The sequence below is a fragment of the Carettochelys insculpta genome, chromosome 4 (genome assembly GCF_033958435.1).
Source record: "Carettochelys insculpta isolate YL-2023 chromosome 4, ASM3395843v1, whole genome shotgun sequence".
NCBI classification, from domain to species: Eukaryota; Metazoa; Chordata; order Testudines; family Carettochelyidae; genus Carettochelys; species Carettochelys insculpta.
The window spans coordinates 91,530,090-91,557,350 of NC_134140.1; the positions used below are offsets into that span (position 1 = coordinate 91,530,090).

At 41.2% G+C, this 27,261-nt stretch overlaps 1 protein-coding gene across 2 annotated transcripts in view; it reads left to right on the top strand.

The window, feature by feature from the left end:
* PCDH18 (protocadherin 18) overlaps positions 1–27,261 on the top strand; it is a 60,992-nt gene that overhangs the window by 15,804 nt on the left and 17,927 nt on the right. The window contains exon 4 of one of the 2 annotated variants that reach the window (XR_012645265.1): positions 22,656–22,809. Coding sequence is in view for 1 of the 2 variants with exons in the window: in XM_074991931.1 (XP_074848032.1) it covers positions 22,656–22,684 (29 nt within the window). In the remaining variant the exon portion in view is untranslated. Of the gene's footprint in view, positions 1–22,655; positions 23,333–27,261 lie in introns of those variants that run through there. The other variant, XM_074991931.1, reaches the window with a different exon arrangement.

Consider the following 27,261-nt stretch of genomic DNA (forward strand, 5'->3'; position numbering starts at 1 on the left):
ATGATGCATTGCAGTGGTTTGAGTTGGGGACTGTAGGTAATAATGAGTGGTCATCTTGGTTCTTGGTCTTTTTGTTTTTTGTTTGTTTGTTTGTTTTTTTTTAAAGGCCTATCTTGGCATGGTTGGTTTCTGGGTGTTCATCTGGCCCTACTGACTTGTTTTTTTACTTCTCCCAGTGGGTAAGTAAGGTTTATGAATGTTTGGTAGAGACCTTGTAGTTTTTGGTCTCTGTCAGTAGGACCACAGTAGAAGTGATTGTATCTCAGGGCTTGACTGTAAATAATAGATCATGTGGTGTGTGCAGGATAGAAGCTAGAAGCATGTAGGTAAGTGTAGCAGTCAGTAGGTCTCTGGTATAGAGAGTGGTATTGATCTGGCTATCAGTGATTTGTACTGTAGTGTCCAGGAAATGTATCTGTCATGTGGAGTGGTCAAGGCTGAAGTTGAAGGTGGGGTGCAGATTGTTAATGTCTCTGTGGGATTCTTCCAGAGTCTTTTTACCATGGGTCCAAATGATAAAGATGTCATCAATATATCGTAAGTGAAAGAAGGGTAATAGGAGACGAGAGCTGAGGAATCATTGTTGCAAGTCAGCCATAACTATATTAGCATATTGTTGGGCCATGTGGGTGCCTATAGCAGTGCCACTACTCTGGAGGTGTAAGTTGTTCTCCAATCAGAAAAAATTGTGGATGAGAACAAAGTTACATAGGTCAGCCACCAGATTAGATGTGGTAACATCATGGATGGTATTCCTGATCACTTGTAGTCCATCTTCATGTGAAATATTAGTGTAGAGAAACTCTACATCCATGGTGGCAAGAATGGAGTTGTAAGGAAGTTGTCCAGTGTTTCTCAAGGTAGTGTTACATAGAGGTAGAGAGATTAACTATCTGCAGCCATACCGCCTTACACTGTGTTCTTGTTCACTGACTAGATCAATATGTCAGGTGTCCCACCCAGGAACATCCAGGTTCTGTTGGAAAGGATGTTGGTTTCATTATCCTCCCAACGAAGCAGTAGTGAACCACCATCCCAGAATGGAGCGAGAGGCATGATCCTGCTGCGAGCGCTGTCTTCCACGCAAGCTCCTAACCGTTTATCATTAAATAAAACATCCTGGCACTACCTGCAATAAGGCTGGGTGAAAGTATGAGTAGTCATTGCAGCCTGGATCATTTTCTAATCCTTCTAATCAGTCTCTCTTGAGTTTCAAGTAAATAAGGTATTTGTTGCTGTCTCACCTGCACTAGTGCAGACTGTTTCAGTTTGTTTTAAACTACTACTATGTATCATCACTGAGCTCTGTACATCAGTGGAGGATTAACTGATCCCTGTAAAGAGGGTTCTTGTTTTCTTAATGGTTGTGCATTGCTTTGAGGATGTAAAGTAACTGTACATAGCTAAGTATTATTATGCCTTGCTCTCTGAAGGTAAAATGTTCACAGATTGTTTAAATTGTCACTTCTTTGTTTGTGTAGAATATATCGCTGACAGTACTGCAGGCTAGATTTGAGTGTTAGGCCCAGCCCTGAGCTGGGGACATAATGGATGGCATGACCAACCCTAATTTCACCAGCCCATTGTGCTGGGAGGAAGCACTCACTTCAGTCTCCTCCCCATAGCACACCTTACTTGGTGTAGACAGTAGGTTAACCTTTAAACATTAAATAATTAACAAACAATGGAAGTGCAGCAGTTGCGGCATTTCCTTTGACACTTGAACCGCTTTAATGCAGCAAGGGTGTCATAAGGAGGAGGGAGAAAACTTGTTCTTTTTGGCCTCTGAGGATAGAACAAGAGGCAGTAGACTTAAACTGCAGCAAGGGAGGTTAGGTTGGACATTAGGAAAAAGTTCCTAACTGTCAGTGTGGTCAAACAGTGGAATAAATTGCCAAGGGAGGTTGTGGAATCTCCATCGCTGGAGATATTTAAGAACAGGTTAGATATATGTCTATCAAGGATGGTTTAGACAGTACTTTGTCCTGCCATTGGGGCAGGGGGCTGGACTCGAAGGCCTCTCAAGGTCCCTTCCAGTCCTAGTATTCTATGATTCTATGAACTCAGGGTGTGCCAGATTAAAGACCTGGGAGGATTCTGCAGGTCTGGGCGTGGGATGGATTAGGTGAGATACTTATCTGGCATGCCACTCATGGGGACACATGTGGCTCCCTGACCCCAACCACTATGGGGACAGTAGGGAAAGCCTCAGGGGAAGTGCATGGCTGTGCAGCTGTTCTCCCAGCTCAGGGGGGTGCAGCGGGGGAGACAGGAGCATAGCAGTGCACAGAGCTGCTTTCTCCATCGCATGGGGGTTTCTGGTTTAGGGACACTCAGAATAGAGATACTCACATGCATTATTTTAGGAGCCTACATAGCTTTGCCCCAGAGAGCTTCAATTTAAGCTTCAGCTGCTGCCATCATTATGAAGGTTTAAATCCAGGGCTTTCTTCACAAATCTAGTCTCACGGAAATTGTTCAGAAGTTTGTCCTCCATTATGTCTCACAGCATGGAAAGCTTATTTATAACACCCACACAGTTGAGAAAATGAGGGACTTTTGCATACTCTAACCTTTGAAAAGATCTAAAATTTTTTAAGGGTTGTGAATTGGGAAAAAAATAGGATTTCCTAGGATTTTAAACTCTTCATGAAGAGCTGAGAGTTTTCAACAAGCTTAGTTGTTGGTGGATTTATTTTTATTTATATATTTTAGACTCAGCTTTTAAGGCCAGGAGGGACCATCATAATCATTTAGTCTGATTTCTGTCACATTGCAGGACAAATAACCTCATCCACCTGCTCTTGTAACAGACCCTTAACCTCTGGCTGATGGCGTTTTTACCCCAAACACCATTGCAGTCTATTCAAATATTTCCCTCATTTTGTTCACTAAACAGTAGAACTCCCAATGATTTCAAGGATTCCTGAATCACAATCATTGTTTACAGAGCTGCTTGCCCTGCCAGGCGCTGCAGCACTGATTTGTAAAAGTGCATTAAATTTAGCTTTGTCTAATTTAATACTAAGGTAGCAACTCAGCATGCCATGGTGCCATCTGGAAAAGGACTAGTCAGTTTCAGAGATGCCATATAGATTGTAAAAACTAAGATGCTACGATGGGAGAGGGATAAAAGAGGTTTGTCTATATAAGTACACGTATAATCATGGGCAATGGGTAAAATAGGCCGGTAAGTCTGTGCTTTCCCAAACAACCAGGTGTGGCCCACCCACACTCCTCCTCCAGCCCTCTACCTGCCCCTAGAACTTCCTGCTCAGCCTGTGGCTCACTTCCTGTCCTATGCAGTGGCCGTGGCTCAGGTGGGACCTTTGCAGCACACACTCTTCTGGCACTTTGGGGCTGAGGCAGCTATGGCTATGCACCACCTACCTTGCTGGCACTCCAGAAGCTGTAGCCCAGCGCCACCCTTCCTAGTGCTCTGGAGTTGTAGGCTGAGCCTGGGACTGGTCTGGTGGTCATGGTTGGGAGTGGGCATAAGGGGCAGAGATCAAGAATCAGCTCCTCAAAGGTATTTAGGCTCCTAACTTCTGTTGCCCCACTTCCTGTGGGAATAAAAATATTCTTCAGATGTGAAGAAGTGGGTCTGTCCCACGAAAGCTCATCACCTAATAAATTATTTTGTTAGTCTTTAAAGTGCTACTGGATTGCTTTTTCTTTTCAACAAAGTTAGGTTCATTGCTAAGTCCCTCAGACCCCTGAATCTCACCCAAGAAAATGCATGGATGGTTGAAAATAGCCAGTACAGAGCATAAACCCTCAACTAAATAGTTAAAATATATGCCATAGAAAGAAAAGTGTATAAAGCCTTTGTCAGTGAGGACCTATTAGGTCACTATAGCAATTAAACTACTCTACAGTTACACTAGTGAGTTTTGTTGACAAAAAGAACGCTTTTTGTCAACAAAACTAGTGAAATGTCCACACACAAAATGCATTTTGTTGACAGTGTGTCAACAAAACTCAGCATGTTCACTGGCAGCATTCTGCCTTTCAGCTGTGTGGAAGCTCTGGGGGTTGGGGAAGGCCTCTTCTCGACAGACAGGGCATCCAGAAAAATGGGCAACACTGTCTGCAGTGCTTCCAGGTGCCTGTTTTGTTGAGAGGGCAGCTGGACAGTCCAGCTGCTCTGTTGACAGAGCAGAGAGCTCTCTCAATTGGCTTTCGTGTGTGGCTGAACTCTGTCGACAGATGTTTAGTTGGGAAGTCTCTTCCAAGAGTAATAGAGTGATATTGTGTAACCATAACATATGTGTACAAGAATGAAAAACAAAACAAAACCTCTATTGTGTATTTAGCATTGTATAAAATCTGCACAATATACTGCAATTTTTGAGGAATAACACATGGATATAACTTTAAAGACAATATAACAATGCCTACACGTCTGTGGTTAGTGTCTCATAAGCAAACGGAACCTTATTAGTTTAGTGTTTTAAAATGAATATGCATTGAGATAAGTGGCAATAGAGGGAGATGACAAACAAGTATTTTGATGGTACTGTTCTTTGTTTGAGTCCTGTTTCTTATGTGACCGTGTAACTGCTGCTTTAGTGAACCTCTAAAGGTCAGAGATTATCTCCATTTATATAACTTGATGTTTATTTATATTTGGTCTATCTAGAGACTCTCATGTCCTTGAAAATTTCTCCCTGATAAAGAGAACAAAGCCACATAGTTTCAGATTTCAAAACTAAAGAAGTTATTCATTACATCGTTTTCTGTGAGGTTTCATTCGAACTGAAACTTAAGTAGGCTGCCCAATAATATACTATCAGCATTGCTAATTTAATTATCAGTAGAGGGCTTTGAACATTTATGTTGTAGTTCACAGAAATTCAGGGAGGGACACTCCACAGTGCCATTTTTACTATTTCAGAATGTATGCAAACCAAACCAAAACGAAAATAGATAACTAGCTAAACCCTCTTTAAAAAAATCAGGGATGTGAGCCTGCATTTTTTTCCTCACTCAAAGCATTCAACGACATCGATACGCATGGGTCTGCAAGCTGGGGGGAGCTGAAATAACCTAGCACAGGGCCCACATGAAAGCTTTCATAGCCAACAGGGGATTAGCAGATGAGTTCGTTGGGTCAGCTAATCTGAGTGTTTCATCATTTGTGATTGGAAAACCATCCGGCATTTTCTTCCTTTAGCTTTGCGATGTTTGAGGTATATACTATGTTTCTGCAGAATCTGATTCCTTGAGTTTCATTGTTCCACCATTATCCGTTTAAAACTTGGCAAACAATTGAAAATTCTTGATGTCTGCAAGGTCTTGAGAGAGGAATGTGTTTGAATTCTGTGCATCGTTCCTTCGGCTGTCTGCTGCAGGGTTGGGAGCCAAACGTATGGTGACTGCACTGTGGGCAAGGCTTGTCGAGCTGGCAGGAGAAAGCTGCTTATTCTGCCAGCTCATCTGCCCATTTCTGTAGTGACGTCTGAGGAGGAATGATGCTTTCTCTCTCTCCTTCTCATTACTCTTTCGGCTGTTGCCCAATCAGATGCATACTCCTTCTCTGCCCCACAAACACTCACTTGGTCTCTCTCCGCTGCCCAGAAGAAAACGACAACTCTGTGACATTTCAATCTAGCAGGTCATAGCATGAATTCTAAGTGTGCATTCTAAGACCTCAACACCAGACGACAAAGGCAGACCTATGAATTCGAGTTCATTCTCAGGTTTGATACAGGTTCTACCTCTCCTAACTGGAATTCTCTTATCTGGCAAACATCCCTCATCCAGCAGCCCATAGGCCCCATCCTCCTGCACCTGTTGTCAGAGGCCAGCTTGGGCTCCCCACCACCTGCAGGTCCCAGAAGCCTGTGCCTGCTGTCAGCTGCCAGATACTGGGACCTACGGTGGGTGGAGAGCCACAGGGAGCCAGGAGGTGGCAAGGAGCCGCAGGGGGCCAGCGAGTAGTTGTGGGGAGCCAGGGCCAGTGGCTGTGAACAGTCGCAGGCTTCCAGAATCTGTAGATGGTACAATGCAGTGGCGGATAGTGGCTGCTAGGGCTCGGGACAGCCAGAAGCTGGGACCCAGCTGCCAGGACCTGTGATCAGTGAGGAGCTAGTTGTGGGAGCTGAGGGAAAATTACTTTCCCTCCTTTGGAAAATTCTTTTGTCCGGCTTGGGTCAGGTCCTGAGGGTGCCAGAAAAGAGAGGTTTAACCTTTATTTATCACCTCGGCCTCAACAAAGATTTCAATTACCTTACACATTACAATCATAGTTTCCCCACATTGGAATATTTGTAGTGATTCCAGACAGCCCACTTAACTTAATAGATACTTGCAGAAGCTATTTTTCTTCCCCCTCTCCCTGCCTCTTCTGTCCTATCTAGCTGATTTGTCAGTTTTTATTTCATTTTTTTCTATCTTTCTGTTAAATGCTCTTTGTCTCAGTTATCATTTAAAAGGATTCTCCAGATTTTCTGAAGAAGTGGGTCTGTCCCACGAAAGCTCATCACCTAATAAATTATATCGCTAGTCTTTAAAGTGCTACAGGGCTGCTTTTCTGCTTAGTGAAGTCTGTGACAGTGAGCTGCCTTGGGCTCATTGGGCTTATGCTGAGGGGCTTAAAGTAACAGTACAGATGTTCCCACTCAGACTGAAGCCTGGGTCTCAGACTCATCGCCCATGCTAGCTCTAGTGCATAGCTAGCCATATAGCAAGCAAAAGGTATCTGCATAGAGATCATCAAACTAAAGAATGGATTAGGGTGCTGAGGTCTGAGGCATTTCTAGTGAATGTATTGTCCTTAATAATGGCCCTTTTCCCCTGAAAGTAGCAATTGTTGTTAGCGTTCTGTACGGCCAATACACATTAAATGAAAGCCTGCCTGACTTCAGAAATGAAAATAAATTCTGTTATCTTTGAGTTTAACATATTCACTTGTGTCACTTGCACATACACAAGCCCTTTACAACATTCAGAGAGTGCTGTAAGATTCTCAGAAGCAGCTCCAGCCAATATTAGCAGGAAGCAAATGCAAACAAATTTGAGTGCAGACCTCACAAGTCTACTAGGTCATGATGGGTGCAAATCTGGAATGGGAGAGGAATGCCACCCTGCTGAACTGCGTATGAGAAAAAATGTTCCATCATAGTTTTGTTCTTGAGAATTTGCATGCCGTACGTTCTCATGGGAGTTTAGGAAAAAAAACAAAACAGAACACAACTCCTCACAACAGATAGATTGGGTTGCATGAGATAAGAGCAGCAGGGTAGCCTTGGACATTTTAGTTAAATTTGGAACACAGGAGTATTTGGAAAGATAGGTAAGGTACAAAAAATTAAGGCAGAGATTCATTCAGTGATGGCTTTTGAAAAAGCACTGGAAATGCTTAGATATTCTTGAGCTTAGTGGTATTATCCTAGAAATCATTATTGCAGAAATGATGACTGAAAGCAGAAATACTTACGAGACTAGGCTGTAAACTATGTTTCCCTAAACCCACAGAGTATGACTGGATGTTTGTATGTATAGGGGTGGTGGTGTTTGAGCACGTGTATGCTTTGAGTTCACCACTTTGGTTGAAATAAAAACTGAGTCAGATGTCTCATCTTGAAACTAGCAGTATGTGACTAAATACTCTTGTGTTTCTTCCATGTTGTCAATAATCCTTAGCATCTGCTGCTGTCTTTGTGGTGCTTCACTATAAACTTTTTCCTCTTTCCAATGTCCCCACTCTTGACCTTTCTAAGACCCTTAATCCCACTCCAGAAAGGTGTAAGAGATTCCTATTAGAAGAGAAAATGGACTCCTTGGTGTTCTGAAATAACAGGCCCAGTATACTATGGAGGTACTAGACACTTTCCATAACTGAGGATGTGACTCACTTTTCACTAAAAGGCATGATTTTCTAAGGCTCAGTGCCTCTCAAAAAATGCTTCAGCTAGTGCTGTGCCTTCAAGGCACATAGACTCTCTCAGCACAGCTGTTGATGAACATGGAGTTTCAGTCAGACAAGCAATACCCTAGATGTGACTGGATGTTGTTGGGATTAAAATATCTCGTGTAACACAATAGGCAAAGTAGCTCTGAAAAAAGGGCTGGTACAAACCATCTCTGAAAGGGAGGATTAGTTACTAAATGATTTTGAATGAGTTTCCATGGTTTTGGAAATGTGAAGTGAGGCGTTTTCTTGTTTGTGTTTGTTTTAGTTACATTTGAGAGCACTGCTACAAAGTGAGTCAATGCAAAAAAATGAACTCAGAAAGACTCCAATCTAGGGAGGAATGAGTCAGTTTAGGGACACAGACCTTGGCTGAGGACAAAAGCACTGTAAAATGTTTTAGTAAAGTGGCCTTCGTTACTCTGATCAGTTTATAACTACAGAGATGAGCTTTTTCTATTGCAATATTTCTATTATTTTTTCTATTGCAATATGACAATCAAATTATTTTTAAGAGAAGTTTGTTGCAAGGGGGCCCTATTAAGGTAGATGAATGTTTCTTAAACGTCTGAATGAGTGGCCTAGAGACTACCTAATAGTTTTAAAAAACAGAATGCTACCCAAAACTCTTCTGTAAAATAACATCTGTAACCAGCCACTGCCAAGAACTTTGGAAAGTACAGCAGGTGCTTTGATATCCATGACGATCTGACTTTGTTAAATAAACAAAGTTCTTGTGAATCCTCCTGAAAAGTGAAATATGAGTATGAAATTACATGAACCAAAGCCTTTTAGCTCTGAATTTCAAGATTGTTTACAAACACTGAACTACAGCAATGCAGCTATCAGATGCAAATCCCCTAATTTCAGCCAATACAGTGCAATGTGTATGGCTGCTGCGTAACCCAATTTTAAACCACATTTCATAATTGTACATTGAACCTACAATGGGGTGGACAGTGATAAAGCTACTTGGCCACCTATAAACCTAGCATGATGAACAATGTTTAATTTTAGAGAAATGGTTTGTACTATCGGTACATACAGAAAAAAGTTTATTAAAGAAGAAAAAGAAATCCACAGTTACCTAGTATGTATTTGAGTTAAATGTCATCAGTGGGATCAGTTAGCATAAAACAGGTGAATCGTACTTGAGTGACTTATTGCCAGAACGTATAGACATGATTTCCTTATGCCTGTGGCCACACTTGGCCAAACCTTCGAAATGGCCATGCAAATGGCCAAATCGAAGAATATTAATGAGGCGCTGAACTGAATATTCAGCTGAGAGAAATAAGGGGATTTTGAAATGTGCGGGGTCCTTTTGAAAAGGACCCCTATGTAGCTCCACTCAGCCTTGCGCGCATTCGAAAGCAGCACTTTCGAAGTGCCACAGCTGGAAGAGTGCAAATGCTAATGAGGTGCTGAATATTCAATTCAGCACCTCATTAGTATTCTTCGATTTGGCCATTTGCATGGTCATTTTGAAGGTTTGGCCAAATGTGGTCATAGCCTATATGTTGAAGAGTTACCATATTTTAATGTAAACCCAGCACATTTCATTCTGAAAATATTCAGTTCTATTTTTGTGATTTAATAAGATGTAACATCAAACCTAAAAATTTACTGAAGTTACAAAGTTTGAATTCAGGCCCAAAACCAAAATTTCCCAAAACTCGGAAGCATCCAGAGAATTTTGTCTCAGGCTCACCTCACATATTCAGTCTTTGTGGAAGCGTGGGGGAGAAAGAGAACATTTGAGAGACGCCAATAATGCAGATGGCCTTATCCGTTCCCCCCACCCCAAATTTAAGGAAAGTTGAAATATGAAATTTTTCTCCCTTTTATAAAAATAAAAGCAGAGGTGTGTCGCGTTCTTTAGGAAAAGTTTAGTTCAGGATATCATTCATAATTGCATCAGCAAAGAAAATGGTATCTTGACTGTTAAAGTTGCACTGACATTTAACCTACAAAACATTATTCCTACAGTATGCAAATGTTTCAGGGCCTCAGCAAGGAGACGGTGACAGTCAAACTGCACTTTAATGCTTTGATGAGCATTATAAAAGGCACCCAAAAAAGACAATAGAAATCTTCATCCTGGCACCACTGGAGAGTTATTTTTAGTTTAAAGGAGGCAATGTTTCATGAAAAAATGTATAAACAAAGTAGAGCTCAATTGAGGGAAAACAGGATTTTAATGCAGGTGCTTAAATCAGCAGTTAGGACTGCACAACTGGACAGAAAATGTAAAGTGCCTAGATTTAGATATTCAAGATTGATACTGGGGCTGGCTTATTTCACACATCACCTAACAGCCAGAGATTAAAGTCTTTCAGCAATTTCTAAAGATTTGGACGAGGCGAACACCACTGACTTAAATGTGAAGGCCTCCACGTAACATTTTCTTTTCACCGGCCCCACTATTGTAGGTTTTTTTGTTTTTGTTTTTATTCTTTTGGCAATTTTCATCAGTGCTGTTTTCAGAAAACATTCCACTCATTGCAACTGCACACATAATGTAATTGGAACTCATAATAGCCATGTCTACACGTGCACGCTACTTTGAAGTAGCGGCACTAACTTTGAAATAGCGCCCGTCACGGCTACACGCGTTGGGCGCTATTTCAAAGTTAACTTCGACATTAGGCGGCGAGACGTCGAAGCCGCTAACCCCATGAGGGGATAGGAATAGCGCCCTACTTCGACGTTCAACGTCGAAGTAGGGACCGGGTAGTCGTCGTGCGTCCTGCAACTTCGAAATAGCGGGGTCCGCCATGGCAGCCATCAGCTGAGGGGTTGAGAGATGCTCTGTCTCGAGCCCCTGCGGGGCTCTACGGTCATCGTGGGCAGCAGCCCTTAGCCCAGGGCTTCTGGCTGCTGCTGTGGCAGCTGGGGATCCATGCTGCAGGCACAGGGTCTGCAACCAGTTGTCGGCTCTGTGGATCTTGTGTTGTTTAGTGCAACTGTGTCTGGGAGGGGCCCTTTAAGGGAGCAGCTTGCTGTTGAGTCCGCCCTGTGACCCTGTCTGCAGCTGTGCCTGGCACCCTTATTTCGATGTGTGCTACTTTGGCATGTAGACGTTCCCTCGCAGCGCCTATTTCAATGTTGTGCTGCGCAACGTTGAAGTTGAACATCGACGTTGCCAGCCCTGGAGGACGTGTAGACGTTATTCATCGAAATAGCTTATTTCGATGTTGCTACATCAAAATAAGCTATTTCGATGTAGGCTTCATGTGTAGACGTAGCCAATATTGGGAATCTCTGCTACTTAAGAGTTTGTATCTATTCTCATCAGTGGGCCCACACTTCTCTACCACTCTGTTTGTGGCTGTTTGATCGTCTTACTGTAACAAGTTCATTTATTTAACTGGAGACTAACAGGCCGTAAGAGACTCCAGTAATGAGTGACAGAGATTCCTGTAACTAAAAATAGATGACTTCATTAGCACAGTGGATTTCTTACTGATGATCATTTTACAATTTTAGAAATTCTCCATTTCTTCTTCTAATTTTGAAAGTACCAAGAAAACCAAATTGCTAACTCACAGTTGTGAAAGAGAGGAAGCCAAAAGTAAGTTTATTAAAAAGTGGCACAATTGCAACTTGCTGTCAGAGATCCAAATATGGGATTTCAGCTCTTTACTTTGGTTTTTGGACTGGCAGTAAGCATTGCAAAGGCAACTTTTGCAGATCATAACAGCATGGAGATTACAAAGAGAAAAACATCTATTAAATCAGATATGTCTCTTTACTAATAGGGACAAGCAGTACATGCTACTTCCTTCTGTGTCACTCTGTGGCTGACCATATTCAAAAGCAGCATTGCCAGAATCCAAAGTGAGTCATAATCACATGTTCTCAGCAAGCAAAAAGTAAGCCCAAATGGAGATAATCTGAGGATAAAAGAAAACAAAGCTAAACTAATGAAATGATTCTAGAATGTCTCCATTTTGTGCGTGGAAGAACCATCCAGTTTAGGTGCTGAACTGTGAGGAAGCAAAGTAGTGACTGTAGGATGCTGCAATAATAATAATAAATAAAAAATAACCACTTTTTCTACCATGTCTATTCTGCATCTCCATTAATACACTCCTTCACATGCACACAACCTTTAACACTGGCTACGCCTACACTGCTATCTTCTTCTATCTATCTATCTTCTATCTGCTACACTGCTATCTTCTGTCTATCTTCCACACTACTACCTTCATTTGAAAGAGCATGTCCACACACAAAAAACTGGACCAAAAGAGCAATCTGCTCTTTCGAAAGAGGGTCCACACAGCCGCCGCTCTTTCCAAAGAATGGGCCAGTGATCGAAAAATCCAGCACCATGAGGACCACTCTTTCGGAAGAAGGGCACGCAGAGTGCCTACACATGTTTTTTTGCTGAAAGAATGTTTCAGAAAAAGGCACTATTCCCCATTTGGGAGAGGACGGGGCCTTTGGAAGAAGCACCGTGTTCTTTCAAAAGCAATTCAGAAGAGCGTTTTGTGTGTTGATGCTCTACTTGTTCTTTTGGAAGAGGGCCTGATTTTTCAAAAGGACTTGCTAGTGTAGACATGGACATTGTGTTTTAGGGCATACCACTAACAGAAACAAAAAATCTGGAATGGAGGAGCGAGGCACTGAGTTCCCCTGTCATTTGTAAAGGATAACGTGCCAAAGCTAAGAGCACTTGTAGGGTGCGAGAAGACATTGTAATGGTCGAGAGTGCAGTCTGACCCCTCTGTGAATCCTCAGGAGAATCTAAACAGACCAGTCTGTGCAAGGTGAAAAGCTGCAAAATAACTGTCATGGGAACTACTGCAGAACAAGGCACGCTTGCCAAGACTTCAAGGCTATGCTGGCAGTAGGCCACAAGAGACAGTGATAAGAAATGCATAGGCAATTTTAGGCAATCTTATGTTAATGAGTTCAGCTTTACCGGCTAGTGTTAGGAGGCCTGTTACAGAGCCTCTCCCTGAGCGAGGCTCCAACGCATTGGGTTTTCCCCCACTTGTGACTGCGGTGTCTCCAGGGCTCCCATCGTGGGTGTCATGCGCTTTCAATAAACCAAATATAGCACTCGCCTTCTGGGTGCAGCTTCGTTTCTGGGGAACCCGAGCCTGGTTGGTTACAGCACTTAAGAGTAATTTGGAAGTTTTGCAGATATAAAAGTGATGGTACATCAGCTGTTTTGGCTGTTTGAAAAATATGAAAGCTCCAAAGTTTCATGCAAGGGGGGAAAAAGTCCCCTAAACACCTTCACATTAAAAATAGAATTTTCAACTAACTGCTTTCTTTTTTATTTCCCTTTCTGCTTTGTAGTAAGTTTTCTGTTTATAAAGTCAAATTCCTTTAAACCACTAGTACTAAAGCCAGGTCATGTGGGTAGCAATTCAAGATTGGGCAATTTGCTGAGCTTTTTTTCAAAAAATTGCCAACTGAATGTGTAACTATGACTGTAAGAGATGAATTCCAAGGTTTGTTTTTCTTTCTCTTTCTTTCTTTCAGCATAAATTCAGTTACAGCCCTCCTGTATCGTCTGTTTGCTGAGATGCTTTGCCAACATTCCATTTTAAAATATATAGTCTCAGGCATTTGGATCACGCATACTTGTAATAAACAAATGAGCTGTGCCCTTTCAAATAGTACAATGCGCCTGACACATGAAAATACAGAACTGTGAATTGTTCAGGCTAACAGCCTGAAACCAGCTAGATACACATGCATATAGGGTGGATGAAAACTTTTTTAAAAGTAAGACTTTTTAAAAGTAAACCTTTTTTAAAAGTTTTTTGGGCATATTGGAATGTGATGTAGAGGGATAGACAAGAGGGACTGAATTATATATGTTTCCATGCACTGAATTATAACCTATATTTGGACTATATAATGCAACCAGAGGCCCAAGAAAACAAATGATTTGGCAGTAGTTACCAGCTAATGGCTAAAAGGGTAGTAGTCTCACCAGGTTTTCAAGAAATGTCAATGTGATTTTTCAGTGGATATACATCAGGATATATTATTTTCAGCCAATAGAGCTAAGCAGATTTACACCAGTTGAGTGATCTGGCACAATAAATATATCTTTGCTTTCAAACAGGACAAGACTTGATGACCTCTGAAAGTCCCTTCCAGTTTTATGAGCTCAGTATCTCCACTGATAATTTTAGCAAGTCAGTCCAGTGAATTGTGCATTAGCTGGAGACTTAGGCTCCAGGCCCTACACTGGTATAAGGTTTTTGTTTAACCTTGTCCAAGTCAATTAGCCTCTCTGTGCATCAGTTTCCCACATGTGAAAAGGGTATAGAGTGTCTCATTGTGAAGTGTTCAGTAATGGGGGACAAGTAAATAAACGAGAGAGATTTTTACAGCCTTTCCAATCACATTCCCATGCCTCACAAATTATTTGTATTGTTACTGTCTAAATTAGGTTACAGAAGACACCATACTTCACCATGGCTGTGTCTACACCACAACCTTCCTTCAAAGGAAGGATGGTAATTAGGGTGTTGGGAGTTACTAATGAAGTGTTGCTGTGCATAGGCAGCACTTCATTAAGCAAATTCGAGCCCCCTGTGGCAACTTCGAAGTTTTAAACTTTGAAGTACCGGCATGTGTCTAGCCGCGGTTCACCTGCCGGTACTTCGAAGTGCTGGGGCAACTTCAAAGTCTCCTTACTCCTCAAATGACAGGAGAACTCAAAATTTTGAGTAGTAAGGGGACTTCGAAGTTGCCCCAGCACTTCAAAGTACCAGCAGGTGCACCGCGGCTAAATGCATGCCAGTACTTCGAAGTTGCCGCAGGGGGGAATTTGCTTAATGAAGTGCTGCCTATGCACGGCAGCACTTCATTAGTAAACTCCCAACACCTTAATTACCATCCTTCCTTCAAAGGAAGGTGGTAGTGTAGACAAGCCCCATATGTGGCATGCACCCTGTTGGCTAACATAAGCTGGGAGCACCAATAATATTAAACACAAATATTTTAATATTGATAAAGGCTAAACTGCTCTATGCCATCGTCCTCTAAACTTATAAGTATCCCATAATTCCTTGCATTGGCTGAAGTAAGTGTTTGGTAAAAGTGAATAGAAAACTTGTCAAAATAAAGACACTTGTTCTGTATAAGAAAACTAGGGAAGTATCTTCATAGTCCAGCCAGCATCTGGAATGCTAGAATCCAAGAAAGATAAGGAAGAAATCTAACACTTTAGAACAAAACAACAAGATGTCCTGTTGCACCTTATAGACTAACAGAAGTTTTGGAACATAAGCTTTCATGGGCAAAGACCCACTTCGTCAGATGTATTTCATCTGATGAAGTGGGTCTTTGCCATGAAAGCTTATGCTCCAGAAAATTCTGAGAGTCTATAAGATGCCACAGGACTTCTCATTGTTTTTCTGGAGACAGACTAACACGGATAACCCTCTGATACTTGAGAACAAGTTAGGACATTGCAACAATAGAGAGGTTTAAACATATCAATTGAATTTTAGTGATGTGGAAAAAAAAAGTTTAACTTACAAAATCATCATGGCTACGTCTACACTGCCCCTCACTTTTGGAAGGAGCATGTAAATGCGGAGGATCGAAAATGCTAACAAGATGCTGATATGAATATTAGGTGCCCCATTTGCATAATGGCCACTCACTGCATCAAATGCGCTGCTTTTGAAATGCAAAATAGCCACATAGATAGCGTTCCATTGAAAGAAAGCCCCCTTTTGAAAGCACCCTTCTTCCTAATTTGTTTTAGAGTGGGAGAAGAGCTACTTTGCATTTCGAAAGCAGCACTTTCAACATCGCAAGTGGCTGCCACTATGCAAATGAAGTGTCTCTTTAGCATTTTTGATTTGCTGCATTTACATGCCCCTTTTGAGAGGGAGGGTCAGTGTAGGCATAGCACATATGAATAGCACCAGCTGAAATGTCTAACTTAGGAAGCACACCTTCTGCATAAGGTGAAGGTAACAATGCAGTATGGGACTGTTCTTCCATGACTGGTATCATACAGAACTTTTTTCCTGTACCATATTAATAAACCTGATTGAAATTGGTTACTTGGTCTCAAGCATATTTCATAATGAACAAAAGTGTGGTCAAGCAATTGACTATACAATTCATCTACAACATCTATGAAATAGTGAGGGAAGTGGGTGAAGGTTCTTTTCTTGGGATCTGCCAGCTGAGCATTGATCTACTGATCAGATTCCTACACACCTATGTGGTAGCAGCAAAATGTTTCCCTCCTTTCTGGGTGCTCAATGGGGGTGGGGGGGAAGATTGAATTATCATCTGGACAAAAAAAACATTCCTCAATAGTTGCATCTAGGATGACTCAGAAAAGGCACCTGATGGAGGCAGGAGAGAGGACAGGTGGGGAGAATAGGGAGAAGAACAATTGATTTAATAATGCACATGACCCATTTAAGTTTATTAGAGTGGTTCTGTATATTGTGCACATATTATATCTTGATTTACAAGCTGTCTTATAAGGAAGAACACTTTGAGAGTTGAAAATACAAATTGGAATTATAAATAGTAATTTGGACTAGAAATGTAATTAAATATCTATACAAGTTCTCAGACTATTAAATCTTATGATAATAAAACATGCCAAGGATATACAGCTGTAAATGGCATCAGTTTAATTATTTACTACTCAGTCATAAGCTGCTGAATGCTAGATTTTTTTCAGAGATCACCAATGATTTTTTATTGGAAACCTGCACAAATTTGTATCCGTAGCCAATCTTCATAAATGATCAGCAAGTATCTATTCATTATTCAAAATAGATGAAACATCGAAAAGCATGCAATCAAGATGGACTTTGAAGCAGAGAAATATCCAGGTCTGAATTAAACACATAGGATGCTGGGTAACTTTTTAATAAATGCAAAATTAGAGCTGCCAAAACTCACCAACTATAAATGGATGACATTGAAAAATTGAATGCATATTACATAGATATTGCCAAAGCAGATAAGGCCAGCAGTCCATCTAGACCAGTATCCTTACTGGCAATGGTCAATAACCACACGCATCAGAGAAATGTGGATGGAATCCTGTAGCTGACAATTACAAAGCAACATGCCCATAAGGGATTTTTTTTTCTCTTTCTGTCAGTTACTGGTAGATTTATGCCGAGAAGCAACTACACAATGGAATAGTGGAGGAACTCATTATCCAAGTAAATGCTATGTCCTGTAAGTTTTTAGGACAATGGCATCTTCTGGCAGTGTGTTCCGTAGGTTGATTAAGTGTTGCATGAAAATATTCCCCTGTATTGTTTTTTTTTAATTGGCACTGTATTATGAGAAAGGATATGGATAAAATAGGCTGAACAGGCTAGACACAAAGCAAATATAATTCATTGTCACCACTTCAGATATACTTGCCTGGAAACATCCCACATTGTCCTGTAATGCCATTAGCACTTACAAGCTTACAAAAGTTGGGCTGAACCAGAACTTTTATCAGAGACAAAGAAAAACCCCAGAGTCTGTGGGAAGTGATGCTGCTGATGACATTCTTTAAATGGAGTCAGCAAAGACACTAATTTCAGGTGTTATGTTGGATATTGCTACTGAGTTTCTGTTCCTTTGTGTTCATTTGAGCTGGGTGATATGATTGCCACCTTGTGTATATCTTAGCTTGAATCCTTGCAAATCAACTCCTGCCATTCTCAGAAGAAATTCTCCCAGAATCCCAGTGTGGCTTCCAAACCTTTCCAAGGAACAGCAGACATGATCTTCACTGCCCAGCAACTGCAAGACAAATGTTGTGAACACAGCCAAGCCTTATATAGGAGTTTCATTGACCTGACCAAAGTATTTGACTCCATCAATCGTAGCACCCTGTGGACCATCCGCTCAAAGATTTGGCTGTCCCAAAAAATTCATTAGCATTTTGAGGTGCTTCACGACAACATGACTGCCACACTATTGAGTAACAACAGATCCCAAAAAGTGACCCCTTTGAGTTCAAAACGAGTCAAGTAAGATTGCATCATTGCCCCATATTTTTTCTGCATCTTTGTCACCATGACCCTTCACCTCATTGATGGCAAGCTTCCAGATGGCAAGAAGATTGTCTATAGAATGAACAGGAAGCTTTTCACTCTCACTAGACGGAAGGCTAAAAGCAAGAACTCTACAACCTCAATAATGGAGCTCCAGTATATGAATGACAATATGGTTGTTGTTCTTTCTCCCACAGCCCTTCAGACCATCTTAAGTGCCTTCACTGAAGCATATAAGAATCTTGGCCTCACACTGAACATCAAATACACCAAGGTGCTCCACCAGCCTTCACCGATAGGACAATCTCATGCATAGTCTGTTGAAGTTAATAGAAAACTACTGGAAAATGTGGAGCACTTTGCATATCTTGGAAGTCATCTTTCTGCTAAAGTCAAAATTGATGCAGAAATCCAGCATCTTCTGAGCCGTGCAAGCTCTGTTTTCATCCATCTGAGACAAAGGGTTTTTGAGAACTGGGACATCTAGCTCAAGACAAAGCTCCTTGTATACTGTGCAGTGGTTGTTGCAACTCTACTATATGCATGTGAAAACTGGACAACATGCACGCGTCATTTGAAGGCACTTGAATGATATCATCAACGCTGCCTCATGAGAATCCTAAGTGTCTCTGGGGGGTGGTGGGGGGGGGATAAGCACATGAACAATAGCATCCTGAAAGAGTCGAATATGACCAGCTTTGAAGCCATTATCATTCATCAACAATTTCACTGGACTGGTCACATGGTTTGGATGTCTGATCAGTGCCTCCCAAAACAGATTCTATTTTCCAAATTGGAGGAAGGCCAGAAGAGCATTGTGGGCCAGCAGAAGTGATATAAAGCCATGCTGAAGACGCACATGAAGAAGTGCAGCATCAATGTTGACACTTGGGAGAACCTTGCGCAAGACTGCTCTCAGCAGAGAGCAGTAATCCATGAGGGTGTGGCATAATTTGAGAGGTCCCACTGCAGTGCAGATGAGGAGATGTGGAGAAGAAGAAAAGAGTATAAAAAACTGCACCACACCCCTACAACAGCTACTAACACCTGCCTCTTTTGTGAAAAGATCTGTGGTTCCAGAATGGGCTGATTAGTCACCAACAGACTCTCAAATAGGAGGGTGACATGAAGACATCCTACTTGTTATTGAGTGACCACCAAAATACCCAGATTAGTTCTTCTTAAGCTACTCTGCTAAATATAGCACCATAATAAAGGATGCATGTGTGGTGGCTCGGGCTAGCTGTGCAAACACACAGCTTCCTGGATCCCCTGGCAATATACTTGGGTGGCTAGCCCAAGCAGCTGCCTATGCTACCTTGAGCATATTGGTTTTTTTTTTTTTAACCGTGTGAGCTCAAGCTTTCAGTTATTTCAGATCAAATCAAATAACCCAAAACACCTTCCATTAATCAATTATCAGGCAGGCTCCCACTCAGTTCCTATCAGAGGCTGCATCTACACTACAGGATAAATTCAGATTTATTAATATCGATTTTGTAATTCTGTAATTTATAAGTTTGAATTTGACCATTCTTACCTCCACATGTGCTCCTCACAAAGTCAACTTATTGCTGCTACACTCAACTGGCAAACATCAACTGTTGCAGTAGTGCATTGTGGGAACCTATCCCACTGTTCCCTCATCTCTGTAGCATTTGGGGTATCCTCGCTGGTCTTTGAGATCATCTTCCCACATTGCATTTTCTTCCAGTAGTAAGCGCACACATCCTTTTTTTCCCATTGGAAGGAAGGAAAAGTAGGTCTTCCACAGAGATGGCAAAAACAAAACAAAACAAAACAAAAAACCCCTAAACTTACAGAAATGTCTTTTTTCTCTAGCTGAATTCTAAAGTGGCCATCCACTGAGTGTCCCCCCTCTCATAATTGCATCCGATCCCTGAAAATAATACAGGGACCTGGACTATATTCTCAAAGTTAGAAGAAAAAGGATAGAAAAGTCAAGGAAAAAAGATTTGTGACTTTCCCCTTCACTACCCAGATATTGCCAACATGGATGATGGCAATGAAATATCATACACTGAACTTATAGTAGAAACAGAAAGCTCAACAAGCCCCTCCCCCACATTTCTGAGGGGGTCAAACCAATAAGGCTGATAGTAAATGTTATTAGAAAGATTTTATAACCAAAATATCAAACCAGCAGGTGTCTGTAATGGACAGCAAGCTCCCGAAAATATTTTTGGTGAGGTAGGGGGGGCATGCTGTGGAATGTTGGAAAGTTGAAGTAGTTGAAGTAGTCCCGCTGACGATCTTAGTTGCCAGAGAAGACTTCCTCCCAGCAGTAGCAAGCCCCTGAGTATCTTTTCCTTCCTTGGAGCCCTAAACACGCACAAGCTAGTACATGGTGTGTTGCCTGGCAGCATGGTCAGCACTGATTGACAGGCATATCCTTTCACTGGGTTGGGGGCTGCCCACATGATGTGGCTGAGTAAGGGAAAGACCCCCAACTGTGTGGTGCCATGAGGGAGGGACGGGGGTTTGCGCACAAATGTAAACCACTGCTAAGAAATTTCTCAGTGTCTTATCCACGCAAAACCCCCACAACAGCCTTGCTGCCACATGGTGTGGCGGGGCAGCTGTTGGCACCAGGCAGCACAGAAGGAAAAACAAACAAACAAACAAACGAGTGTAGAGACAGAACCATGCACTCCATGCTGGGGCTATTTGTAATGGGTACATGTGCTCACAGCTTGTGTTTTTCAGGTTCTCATAAAACTATGACCCCACAGGCTTGCTGCTCCTGCTTTGAAATTCATGGTCTTCCTGTTACCTAATTCCGGTGCACCTGGAGAGCAGCGGCCAGAGCGGAGCACTGAGGGGCATTATTACATATGGGACACCTCTGGAGGCTAATAAATTCGATTTTAAGACATGGCGCTTCCACACTGGTCTTTACACGAACTTTTGAATTCGACCTTGCCACCATAGCCATCAGGTAATGATGATATTGTAATCTCGACATTAGTGTGGCCAAAATCGAGCTTATGATATTTACATTGAAAATTGTCACGTGGTAATATCAAGCTAACTGCCTTAATTTATATTGTAGTACAGATGCAGCCATAGTCACACACCAGCATCATCTATCTTACTCAATATGCATCTCTCTCTTTGGGCAAGGGAGTAATATGTAGCACTTCTAGAAGGCTAACAAATACAGGCCACTAGGGACAAGGAAGAACGTTCCAAAGCCTGGGAATCTAATGAAGTAGGCCCTGCAAACTACCTCCTTTCTCTCTCTCTCAATGTATATTTATGATCTTTAGCTCCCCCATCCCTCCTCCCCCGCAGCTCACAAATTATGTTGGAACATCAGCTCTGCAATACTTATCATTAAGAATGCCTACGTATTACTGAAAGAACAGTGGTCTCCTAGGGCATATACTCTTTGGGCCGGGAAGACATTCTTAGCTCAAGAAGACATACTGTCAACATGCTAAAAATAATACTGGAGCCAGTGCCCATTCTGCTCTTTTGTAGCATGCTAGCTCAAGCGAAGCTACTACAATCCTTATGTTCTGGTACCTACATCAAAGAAGCCCTAAATCTTTTTGTTGATCTAGGCAATTGCTAAGCCTGAAATAGTCTATGTTCTAGAACTGGTAGCAAAAGAAAGTGGTTTAGAGCTCCCCTGTCTTCTCTCCTCTTAACTTCAGCTTTAACGTAGTCCTTGAACTTGTATTTGAAAACTGGTGAATAAACTTTCGGAGTATAAGAGCTTAGACTGTGCTGCTCAGTGAAGCTTAGCTTCTGTAATCATTTGGATCAGCATTTGTGAATATAACTATCTAGGGAACATGCTAAAAACCCTGGTGGCCCAGAACATGAGATGTGCCCTGGGTCCTAACTCACGCTTTCAACATCAATTTCAATGGGATTACACACATAACGGCGGTAGGATCAGGTCACATCTTCTTGATGATCAAATTATCTATTGCTGTTACAAAAGCTTCTAATAGTCATTGCAGAATGGGTCAGAAATATTGCCAACATTATTATTTTGTTCCTGTTTTTTTAAAACCAGCTGTAATAAGAATCCAGATTAACAAAAATCATGCATTTTTGTGGCAGTCAGAATGCACATCTCATGAGTAAATGAGCTCTAAACTAAAGAATAAATATATGATCAGAAATTGGGCAATACTGGCTTGGTAACACTGACAATAGATTGTTAATTTTCCTTTAATTTTAATGATTTTTTTTTAAGCAGACAACATTAATAAAATTTTACTATAGGTTGAACCTCTCTAATTGGAAACTCTCTCGTCTGGCCACATCTCAAATCTGGCATGATTTAAATTAGCAGGATGACCATTTATCATGGGTGTGGCCAAGTTCCCCATGGTCCCATAAAGGTTGTTTACAGCCACCAGTCCTGGCATTCAGTGTTCTGTGCTGTAATTTACCCCAAATGTCTTTTAAGAGCCCAGTAAAGAGTGAAAGTGTTGGTAATGCTGCTAGACAATATTGACCTCCCATGGGCTGGCAAATTCTCTCATCCGGCATTGGTCAGATCCTGAGGGTGCAGGATTAGAGTGGTTCAACCTGTATTAATCTTCTGCTTTAGTAAGTCAAAACAGTGATATCAGTAACTTTTAGGATGAACTCTCCAGCTGTGACTTATTGTAGTTAAAAGTTAAAAAAAATGCTGTGATTAATGATTAATGATCAAAATATGCATATTACATCATCTTTGTTGTCAGGCAATTACTGGGGTCTGTTCATCATTTAAATTCTGGCAAAAACTAAAGCTGCGATTGAGCAAACCACATGATGCACTGGGGCCTGATGGATCAATCCTGCATACACAGAAGTAACATCACTGACATGAACAATCCCAATGAACTCAAGTCTGATGTAAGCCAATGTAAGATTATATCTGAGGCCCTGAACTTCAAAAATTCCTACACATATACTTAGTTTGCTTATGTAAGTATATCCACTGATTACTCGTGTGTTAAGCAAAGCATTCAGGTAAATGTTTGGAGAATCAGGGATTAAATTGCTCACAGAGACTTGGACCCTGAAAACAATTAGAAGAGTTTTTTGTTTTTGTTTTGAAGTTTTAAAAGCATCCATGTTCTCTCTTAATTTTGATAGAAAGCTTTCTGTCTAGGTGCAGCGGTAGGGAGGATTGTAATGGTCCTCTAGATTATTATATCTGTCTTTTACACTACAAGTATTTTTCATTAAAAAAATTAATCAAAGTAGTCCCAAGGTAGTGTGAGCTAGGAAAATGCCAGCTGGGCATTATTTTTATGTTTTAATTAAATACAAAGAAAATAATCAAATCTGTAATAAAGCTGGGAAAGACTGTCAGTTGTGAATAGTGAGCTACGAGACATGAGTAAATATAGGTCTGAAATTATAGTCATTGCAAAATTTTTCTTCTTGCCTGCTCTACGGTTTGTGAATGATGAATGAAATTTACTAAGAATGCCTTGTGGTAATATTTCAAATTATGACACAGAATACACTAACAGCTATTGGGCTGTATTAGTCAGGAAGAAGTCTCTAATTTTTCTCTTTTGGAAAAGTGGATAGAAGGAAGATATATTCAATATTCGTTAACAGTTAATATTTTTAGGATGCTATCATGTTTCACGTTACAGTATGTTACACTATTTGAAATACTGTAAGTAATTTCATCTGATATTAATTCATAACCTAATTAAATGGAGTCAAAATATATATAAATCTGAATAAATTGTGGGTGCCAACTTTGAGCTCAGAAAACATGTTTACATCAGAGTAAATAGCATAATCAACATAGTTTTTTCTGTGTTTTTGAATTTCCCCATGTCCCTTCACAATTAAATTTAACACCAGAATAAACCTCTTTTTGAGTGATGTTTGTTTTTTCGGTCCTGGAAAATTTGCATTGACACATTTTATGATGTGTTTTTGCTGCTGCTGTTGAACTATGAAAACCAAGAAAAAGATGTTATCCCGAAATGGTTTTGTAGATAGTGTCTACAGTGTCCTTTAAACCCTTTAAAACAGAATCCTTTTGTCAAATCGTGTGAGATATCGCTTTTTAACATTCTAAACCTGCTATGGCTGCTGGGGCAGTTTATCATGAAAGAATAGAAAAGAGCCACTGGCATATAAAAAAGAAAGAAAAGTCCTGGGCTTACAGACAGTGCATTGTGTAACCACGGCTTAAAGAGGGTGCCATTAGGTATATTTCATAATATGAAAAGACAGGCCGATTTTGGCCCCCTCGCCTGGTGGGATCAGTGCTGTCAGTGCCATTTATTTGCAATCCCCCATGATTTCTGTATCCCACAACCCTTTTGCATAAAAATGAACCACAGAAGCAGTCAAAACACCTGCTTTGCTGACAGCCTGATTAAAGCTCTGATTTATCCCTAAAAGTGAGAGCTGTTCTGCTGTTACTGGGGGCTTGCGTTGGCATATAATTCATCAGAGTTTAAGGTCTTCTTTCTGTGTCCCTGAGTTTCAGCTGTGGGTGTCTTTTGTAGCTCCTTGTAAGTTCTGTAAACCCTGAGAACACCCAACCCAGCTGGAAGCCAGAGTTTTTAATCAATATTGGTTCAAGCTTCTCAGTTCAAGTTATTAAGTGACAGTAAATTACTAGACTAATTTGGTAGACCCACAGAATACTCAGCTCTGCATATCTTAGGACTCAGTTCAGCATTATAGACCCTGAGAATAAGCTTTGCCAGATGGAAAGGAATATTAGTTTCCTACATTTTTTTTTGCTTTCCCATAGCTCAAAAAAATGACATTTGACATCTGTGGTTTATGGTATTTGGGGAACCTTCATTCCTTTATAATGAAGATTGTTTTCTATTTTTAAAAAATGTAATTTCAAGCAATTGCATTGTGACTTGATTACACACAATCACATTCTTTCTAGGTTTGAGCTTAAGTGGGAGAAATTCTTCATAAAGAAATGGGGGAGGGAAGGGAAGTAAATTTGTAAGTTTTAAGGTTGCAAGAGTACAAAAATAGCTGTTGCTAGTCTCTGCTGGAAAGCAAAGCTGGTTCTGTTTTCTCAAAGGAAAAGTTTAGGCTCATTAGTCAGTGGCTTATGGTATTTTGGAAAAAGCAAGCCAGATTTATTTCCTAAACAACAGCCACTTCGATACTGCACTTGTACATTTTTCCCACACCAAAAGAATAAACTATTTTGGCAAGGATATTTTGTGGACATGTTTGGTTCCTCCTTTGTCCTTGAATATTAAAACCTCTCTTAAATCAATGTTCTGAAAACATATAGTTTGTAGGCCTGACCAAGGTAATAAAATTCCACAAAATATGCATTGTGCTCAGCAGCACATGATTATTTTCTAATCCTCTGGAAAATGACTTTTTACTGAAATACACAGTTTCTGGGGAAATATGTCAGTTGTAACACAATTTTGTTAAAACAAATTGAAAAAAATTCTTTCACTGAAGTTGATTTTTTTTGAGATTTATTTCATTTTATGTTATTCTATAAATTTTTAAGAGCTACCAGCTGGCATTTGTACTCTGATGGGTTGGGCAGACAAGATGTGTGCAAACTCGTTCCTCACTTGTTTTCAATTGGAACAACACCACTGATTTCAGAACTATGGCTTTTTAATACCGGGAGGATGTGATGCTACTGGTGTGTGCTAAGGAAAAAAGAAGTCATGTACTTGGATAGAAAAAGTTGTTCTGAAGATGTGTTGTGCACATATACATTCCACTGAAGATGTACATGCATGAAATGCATTCAAGTTGGAGACTTGCCTGTGTTACTACCAGACAGCACACGAGTTCCATTGCTTCTGATGCAAAAGTATAAAAGGGGCTTGTTCACCATCTCCCACTCTGTAGTTTCAACAGACATGTAATGGCTGAAGTAACAGGAATGGTGGTTTCATGGAAAGTGTATGTGCACAATACATAGAATCATAAGACTGGAAGAGACCTGGAGAAGCCATCAGGTCCAGACTCCTGCACTCATGGAGCATCTCAAAGAACAATGGTTATTGTACAGAGAAGTGCAATCCTTGAAGTTGCTATGCCCACGTACATTCTGCTGTAGGTGATGCATCAATGGTTTCTTACTCAACATTGGGACTTCTGATCATCTGAGCAGAGGTTGTAAAACTGACTTTCCAATGGTGGATTGTTATTGGAGGTTTGAGTGATGGTTTAATGACTGGAAAAGATGAACATGCTGCTTTGCAGGTGTTCACTATTGGGATATTACTCATAAGGGTTCATGAAATGTGTAGTGAGCCATTATTGTTGAAGGTTGAAAGAGGTTAGAAAGGTTATAGCAGAGCTTAATGCAACCAAAATCCAATATGAGATTTGCTGAGCAGGCACTGAGATACTGATTGATCTTGAAGCTCAGTATAGGCTACAAAAAGCAGAGAATAGGTTTAGTCCTGGGGTCAGGACTATGAGCCAGCAAGGCTTAATCCTGGAGCTTGTGACTCTGCTCAGGACTCACCAGGCCCAGGCCCTGGTTCATGATGGGGCAACAAACAAAAGCAGTTCTAACAGGAGTCATTAGGCCCAGGCTCTGATTCAGGGAGGGGCAACAAGCAAACAGCCATTCAGAAAGGTCAGGACTCCTTGCAATACGGGGTGGAGGGAGGTGGGGAGAAGAAGGGGTGACAAACACAGCCATGTGCCTAGACTAGCTAGAGGGGGAGACTGACACCCAGAAGTTAGGGATGGCAGGGGGGCACAGGTCCTCCCACTCCACTGAACCCCAGCTCAGGGGACTACATCAGTAGATGAGCAAACCAACCCTTCCTTTGACAGAAGTCTATAAATATTAAGAAGAGCCCGCTGGTGGTCTTGAACAAGTTGCATCTGTGCTCTCAGAGAAGTCATGACATCTTGAAGTCTTGTAGAAGGACTTCATGAGATCCTGAAAGGATTTGCAGTCCAATCAGGAGATGTCAACTCTGGAGTGAGGTCTTCATCTGGAGAAGATATTGAAACATGGAGGGAAGGAAAATATCTAAGGGCTCCTCCATTACTACTCCTTCTACCATGGGATGATTGCAGAATGTTGGGTAGAGGTTACCTGCAGTAGGAAAGGAGAAGACTTCTTTGTACAGTTTGACAATGATGGAAATCTATAAACTCTTGGACAAGCCCAAAACCAGTAAGTCCATGGAGGTTACTGCATCGTCTGAGACATCCATGTCTGGGGACGCCACAGTGAAGCGTCTTTACAACAAATCCCTTCCTGGCCTGTAGGTCTCATAGTGGTAGAAGCCCTTAAAAGGGAGATCTAAAAGATCTTGTAGGGGATGCATGTTTCTCCCTTGCAGAGTCTGAACAAAATGTAGA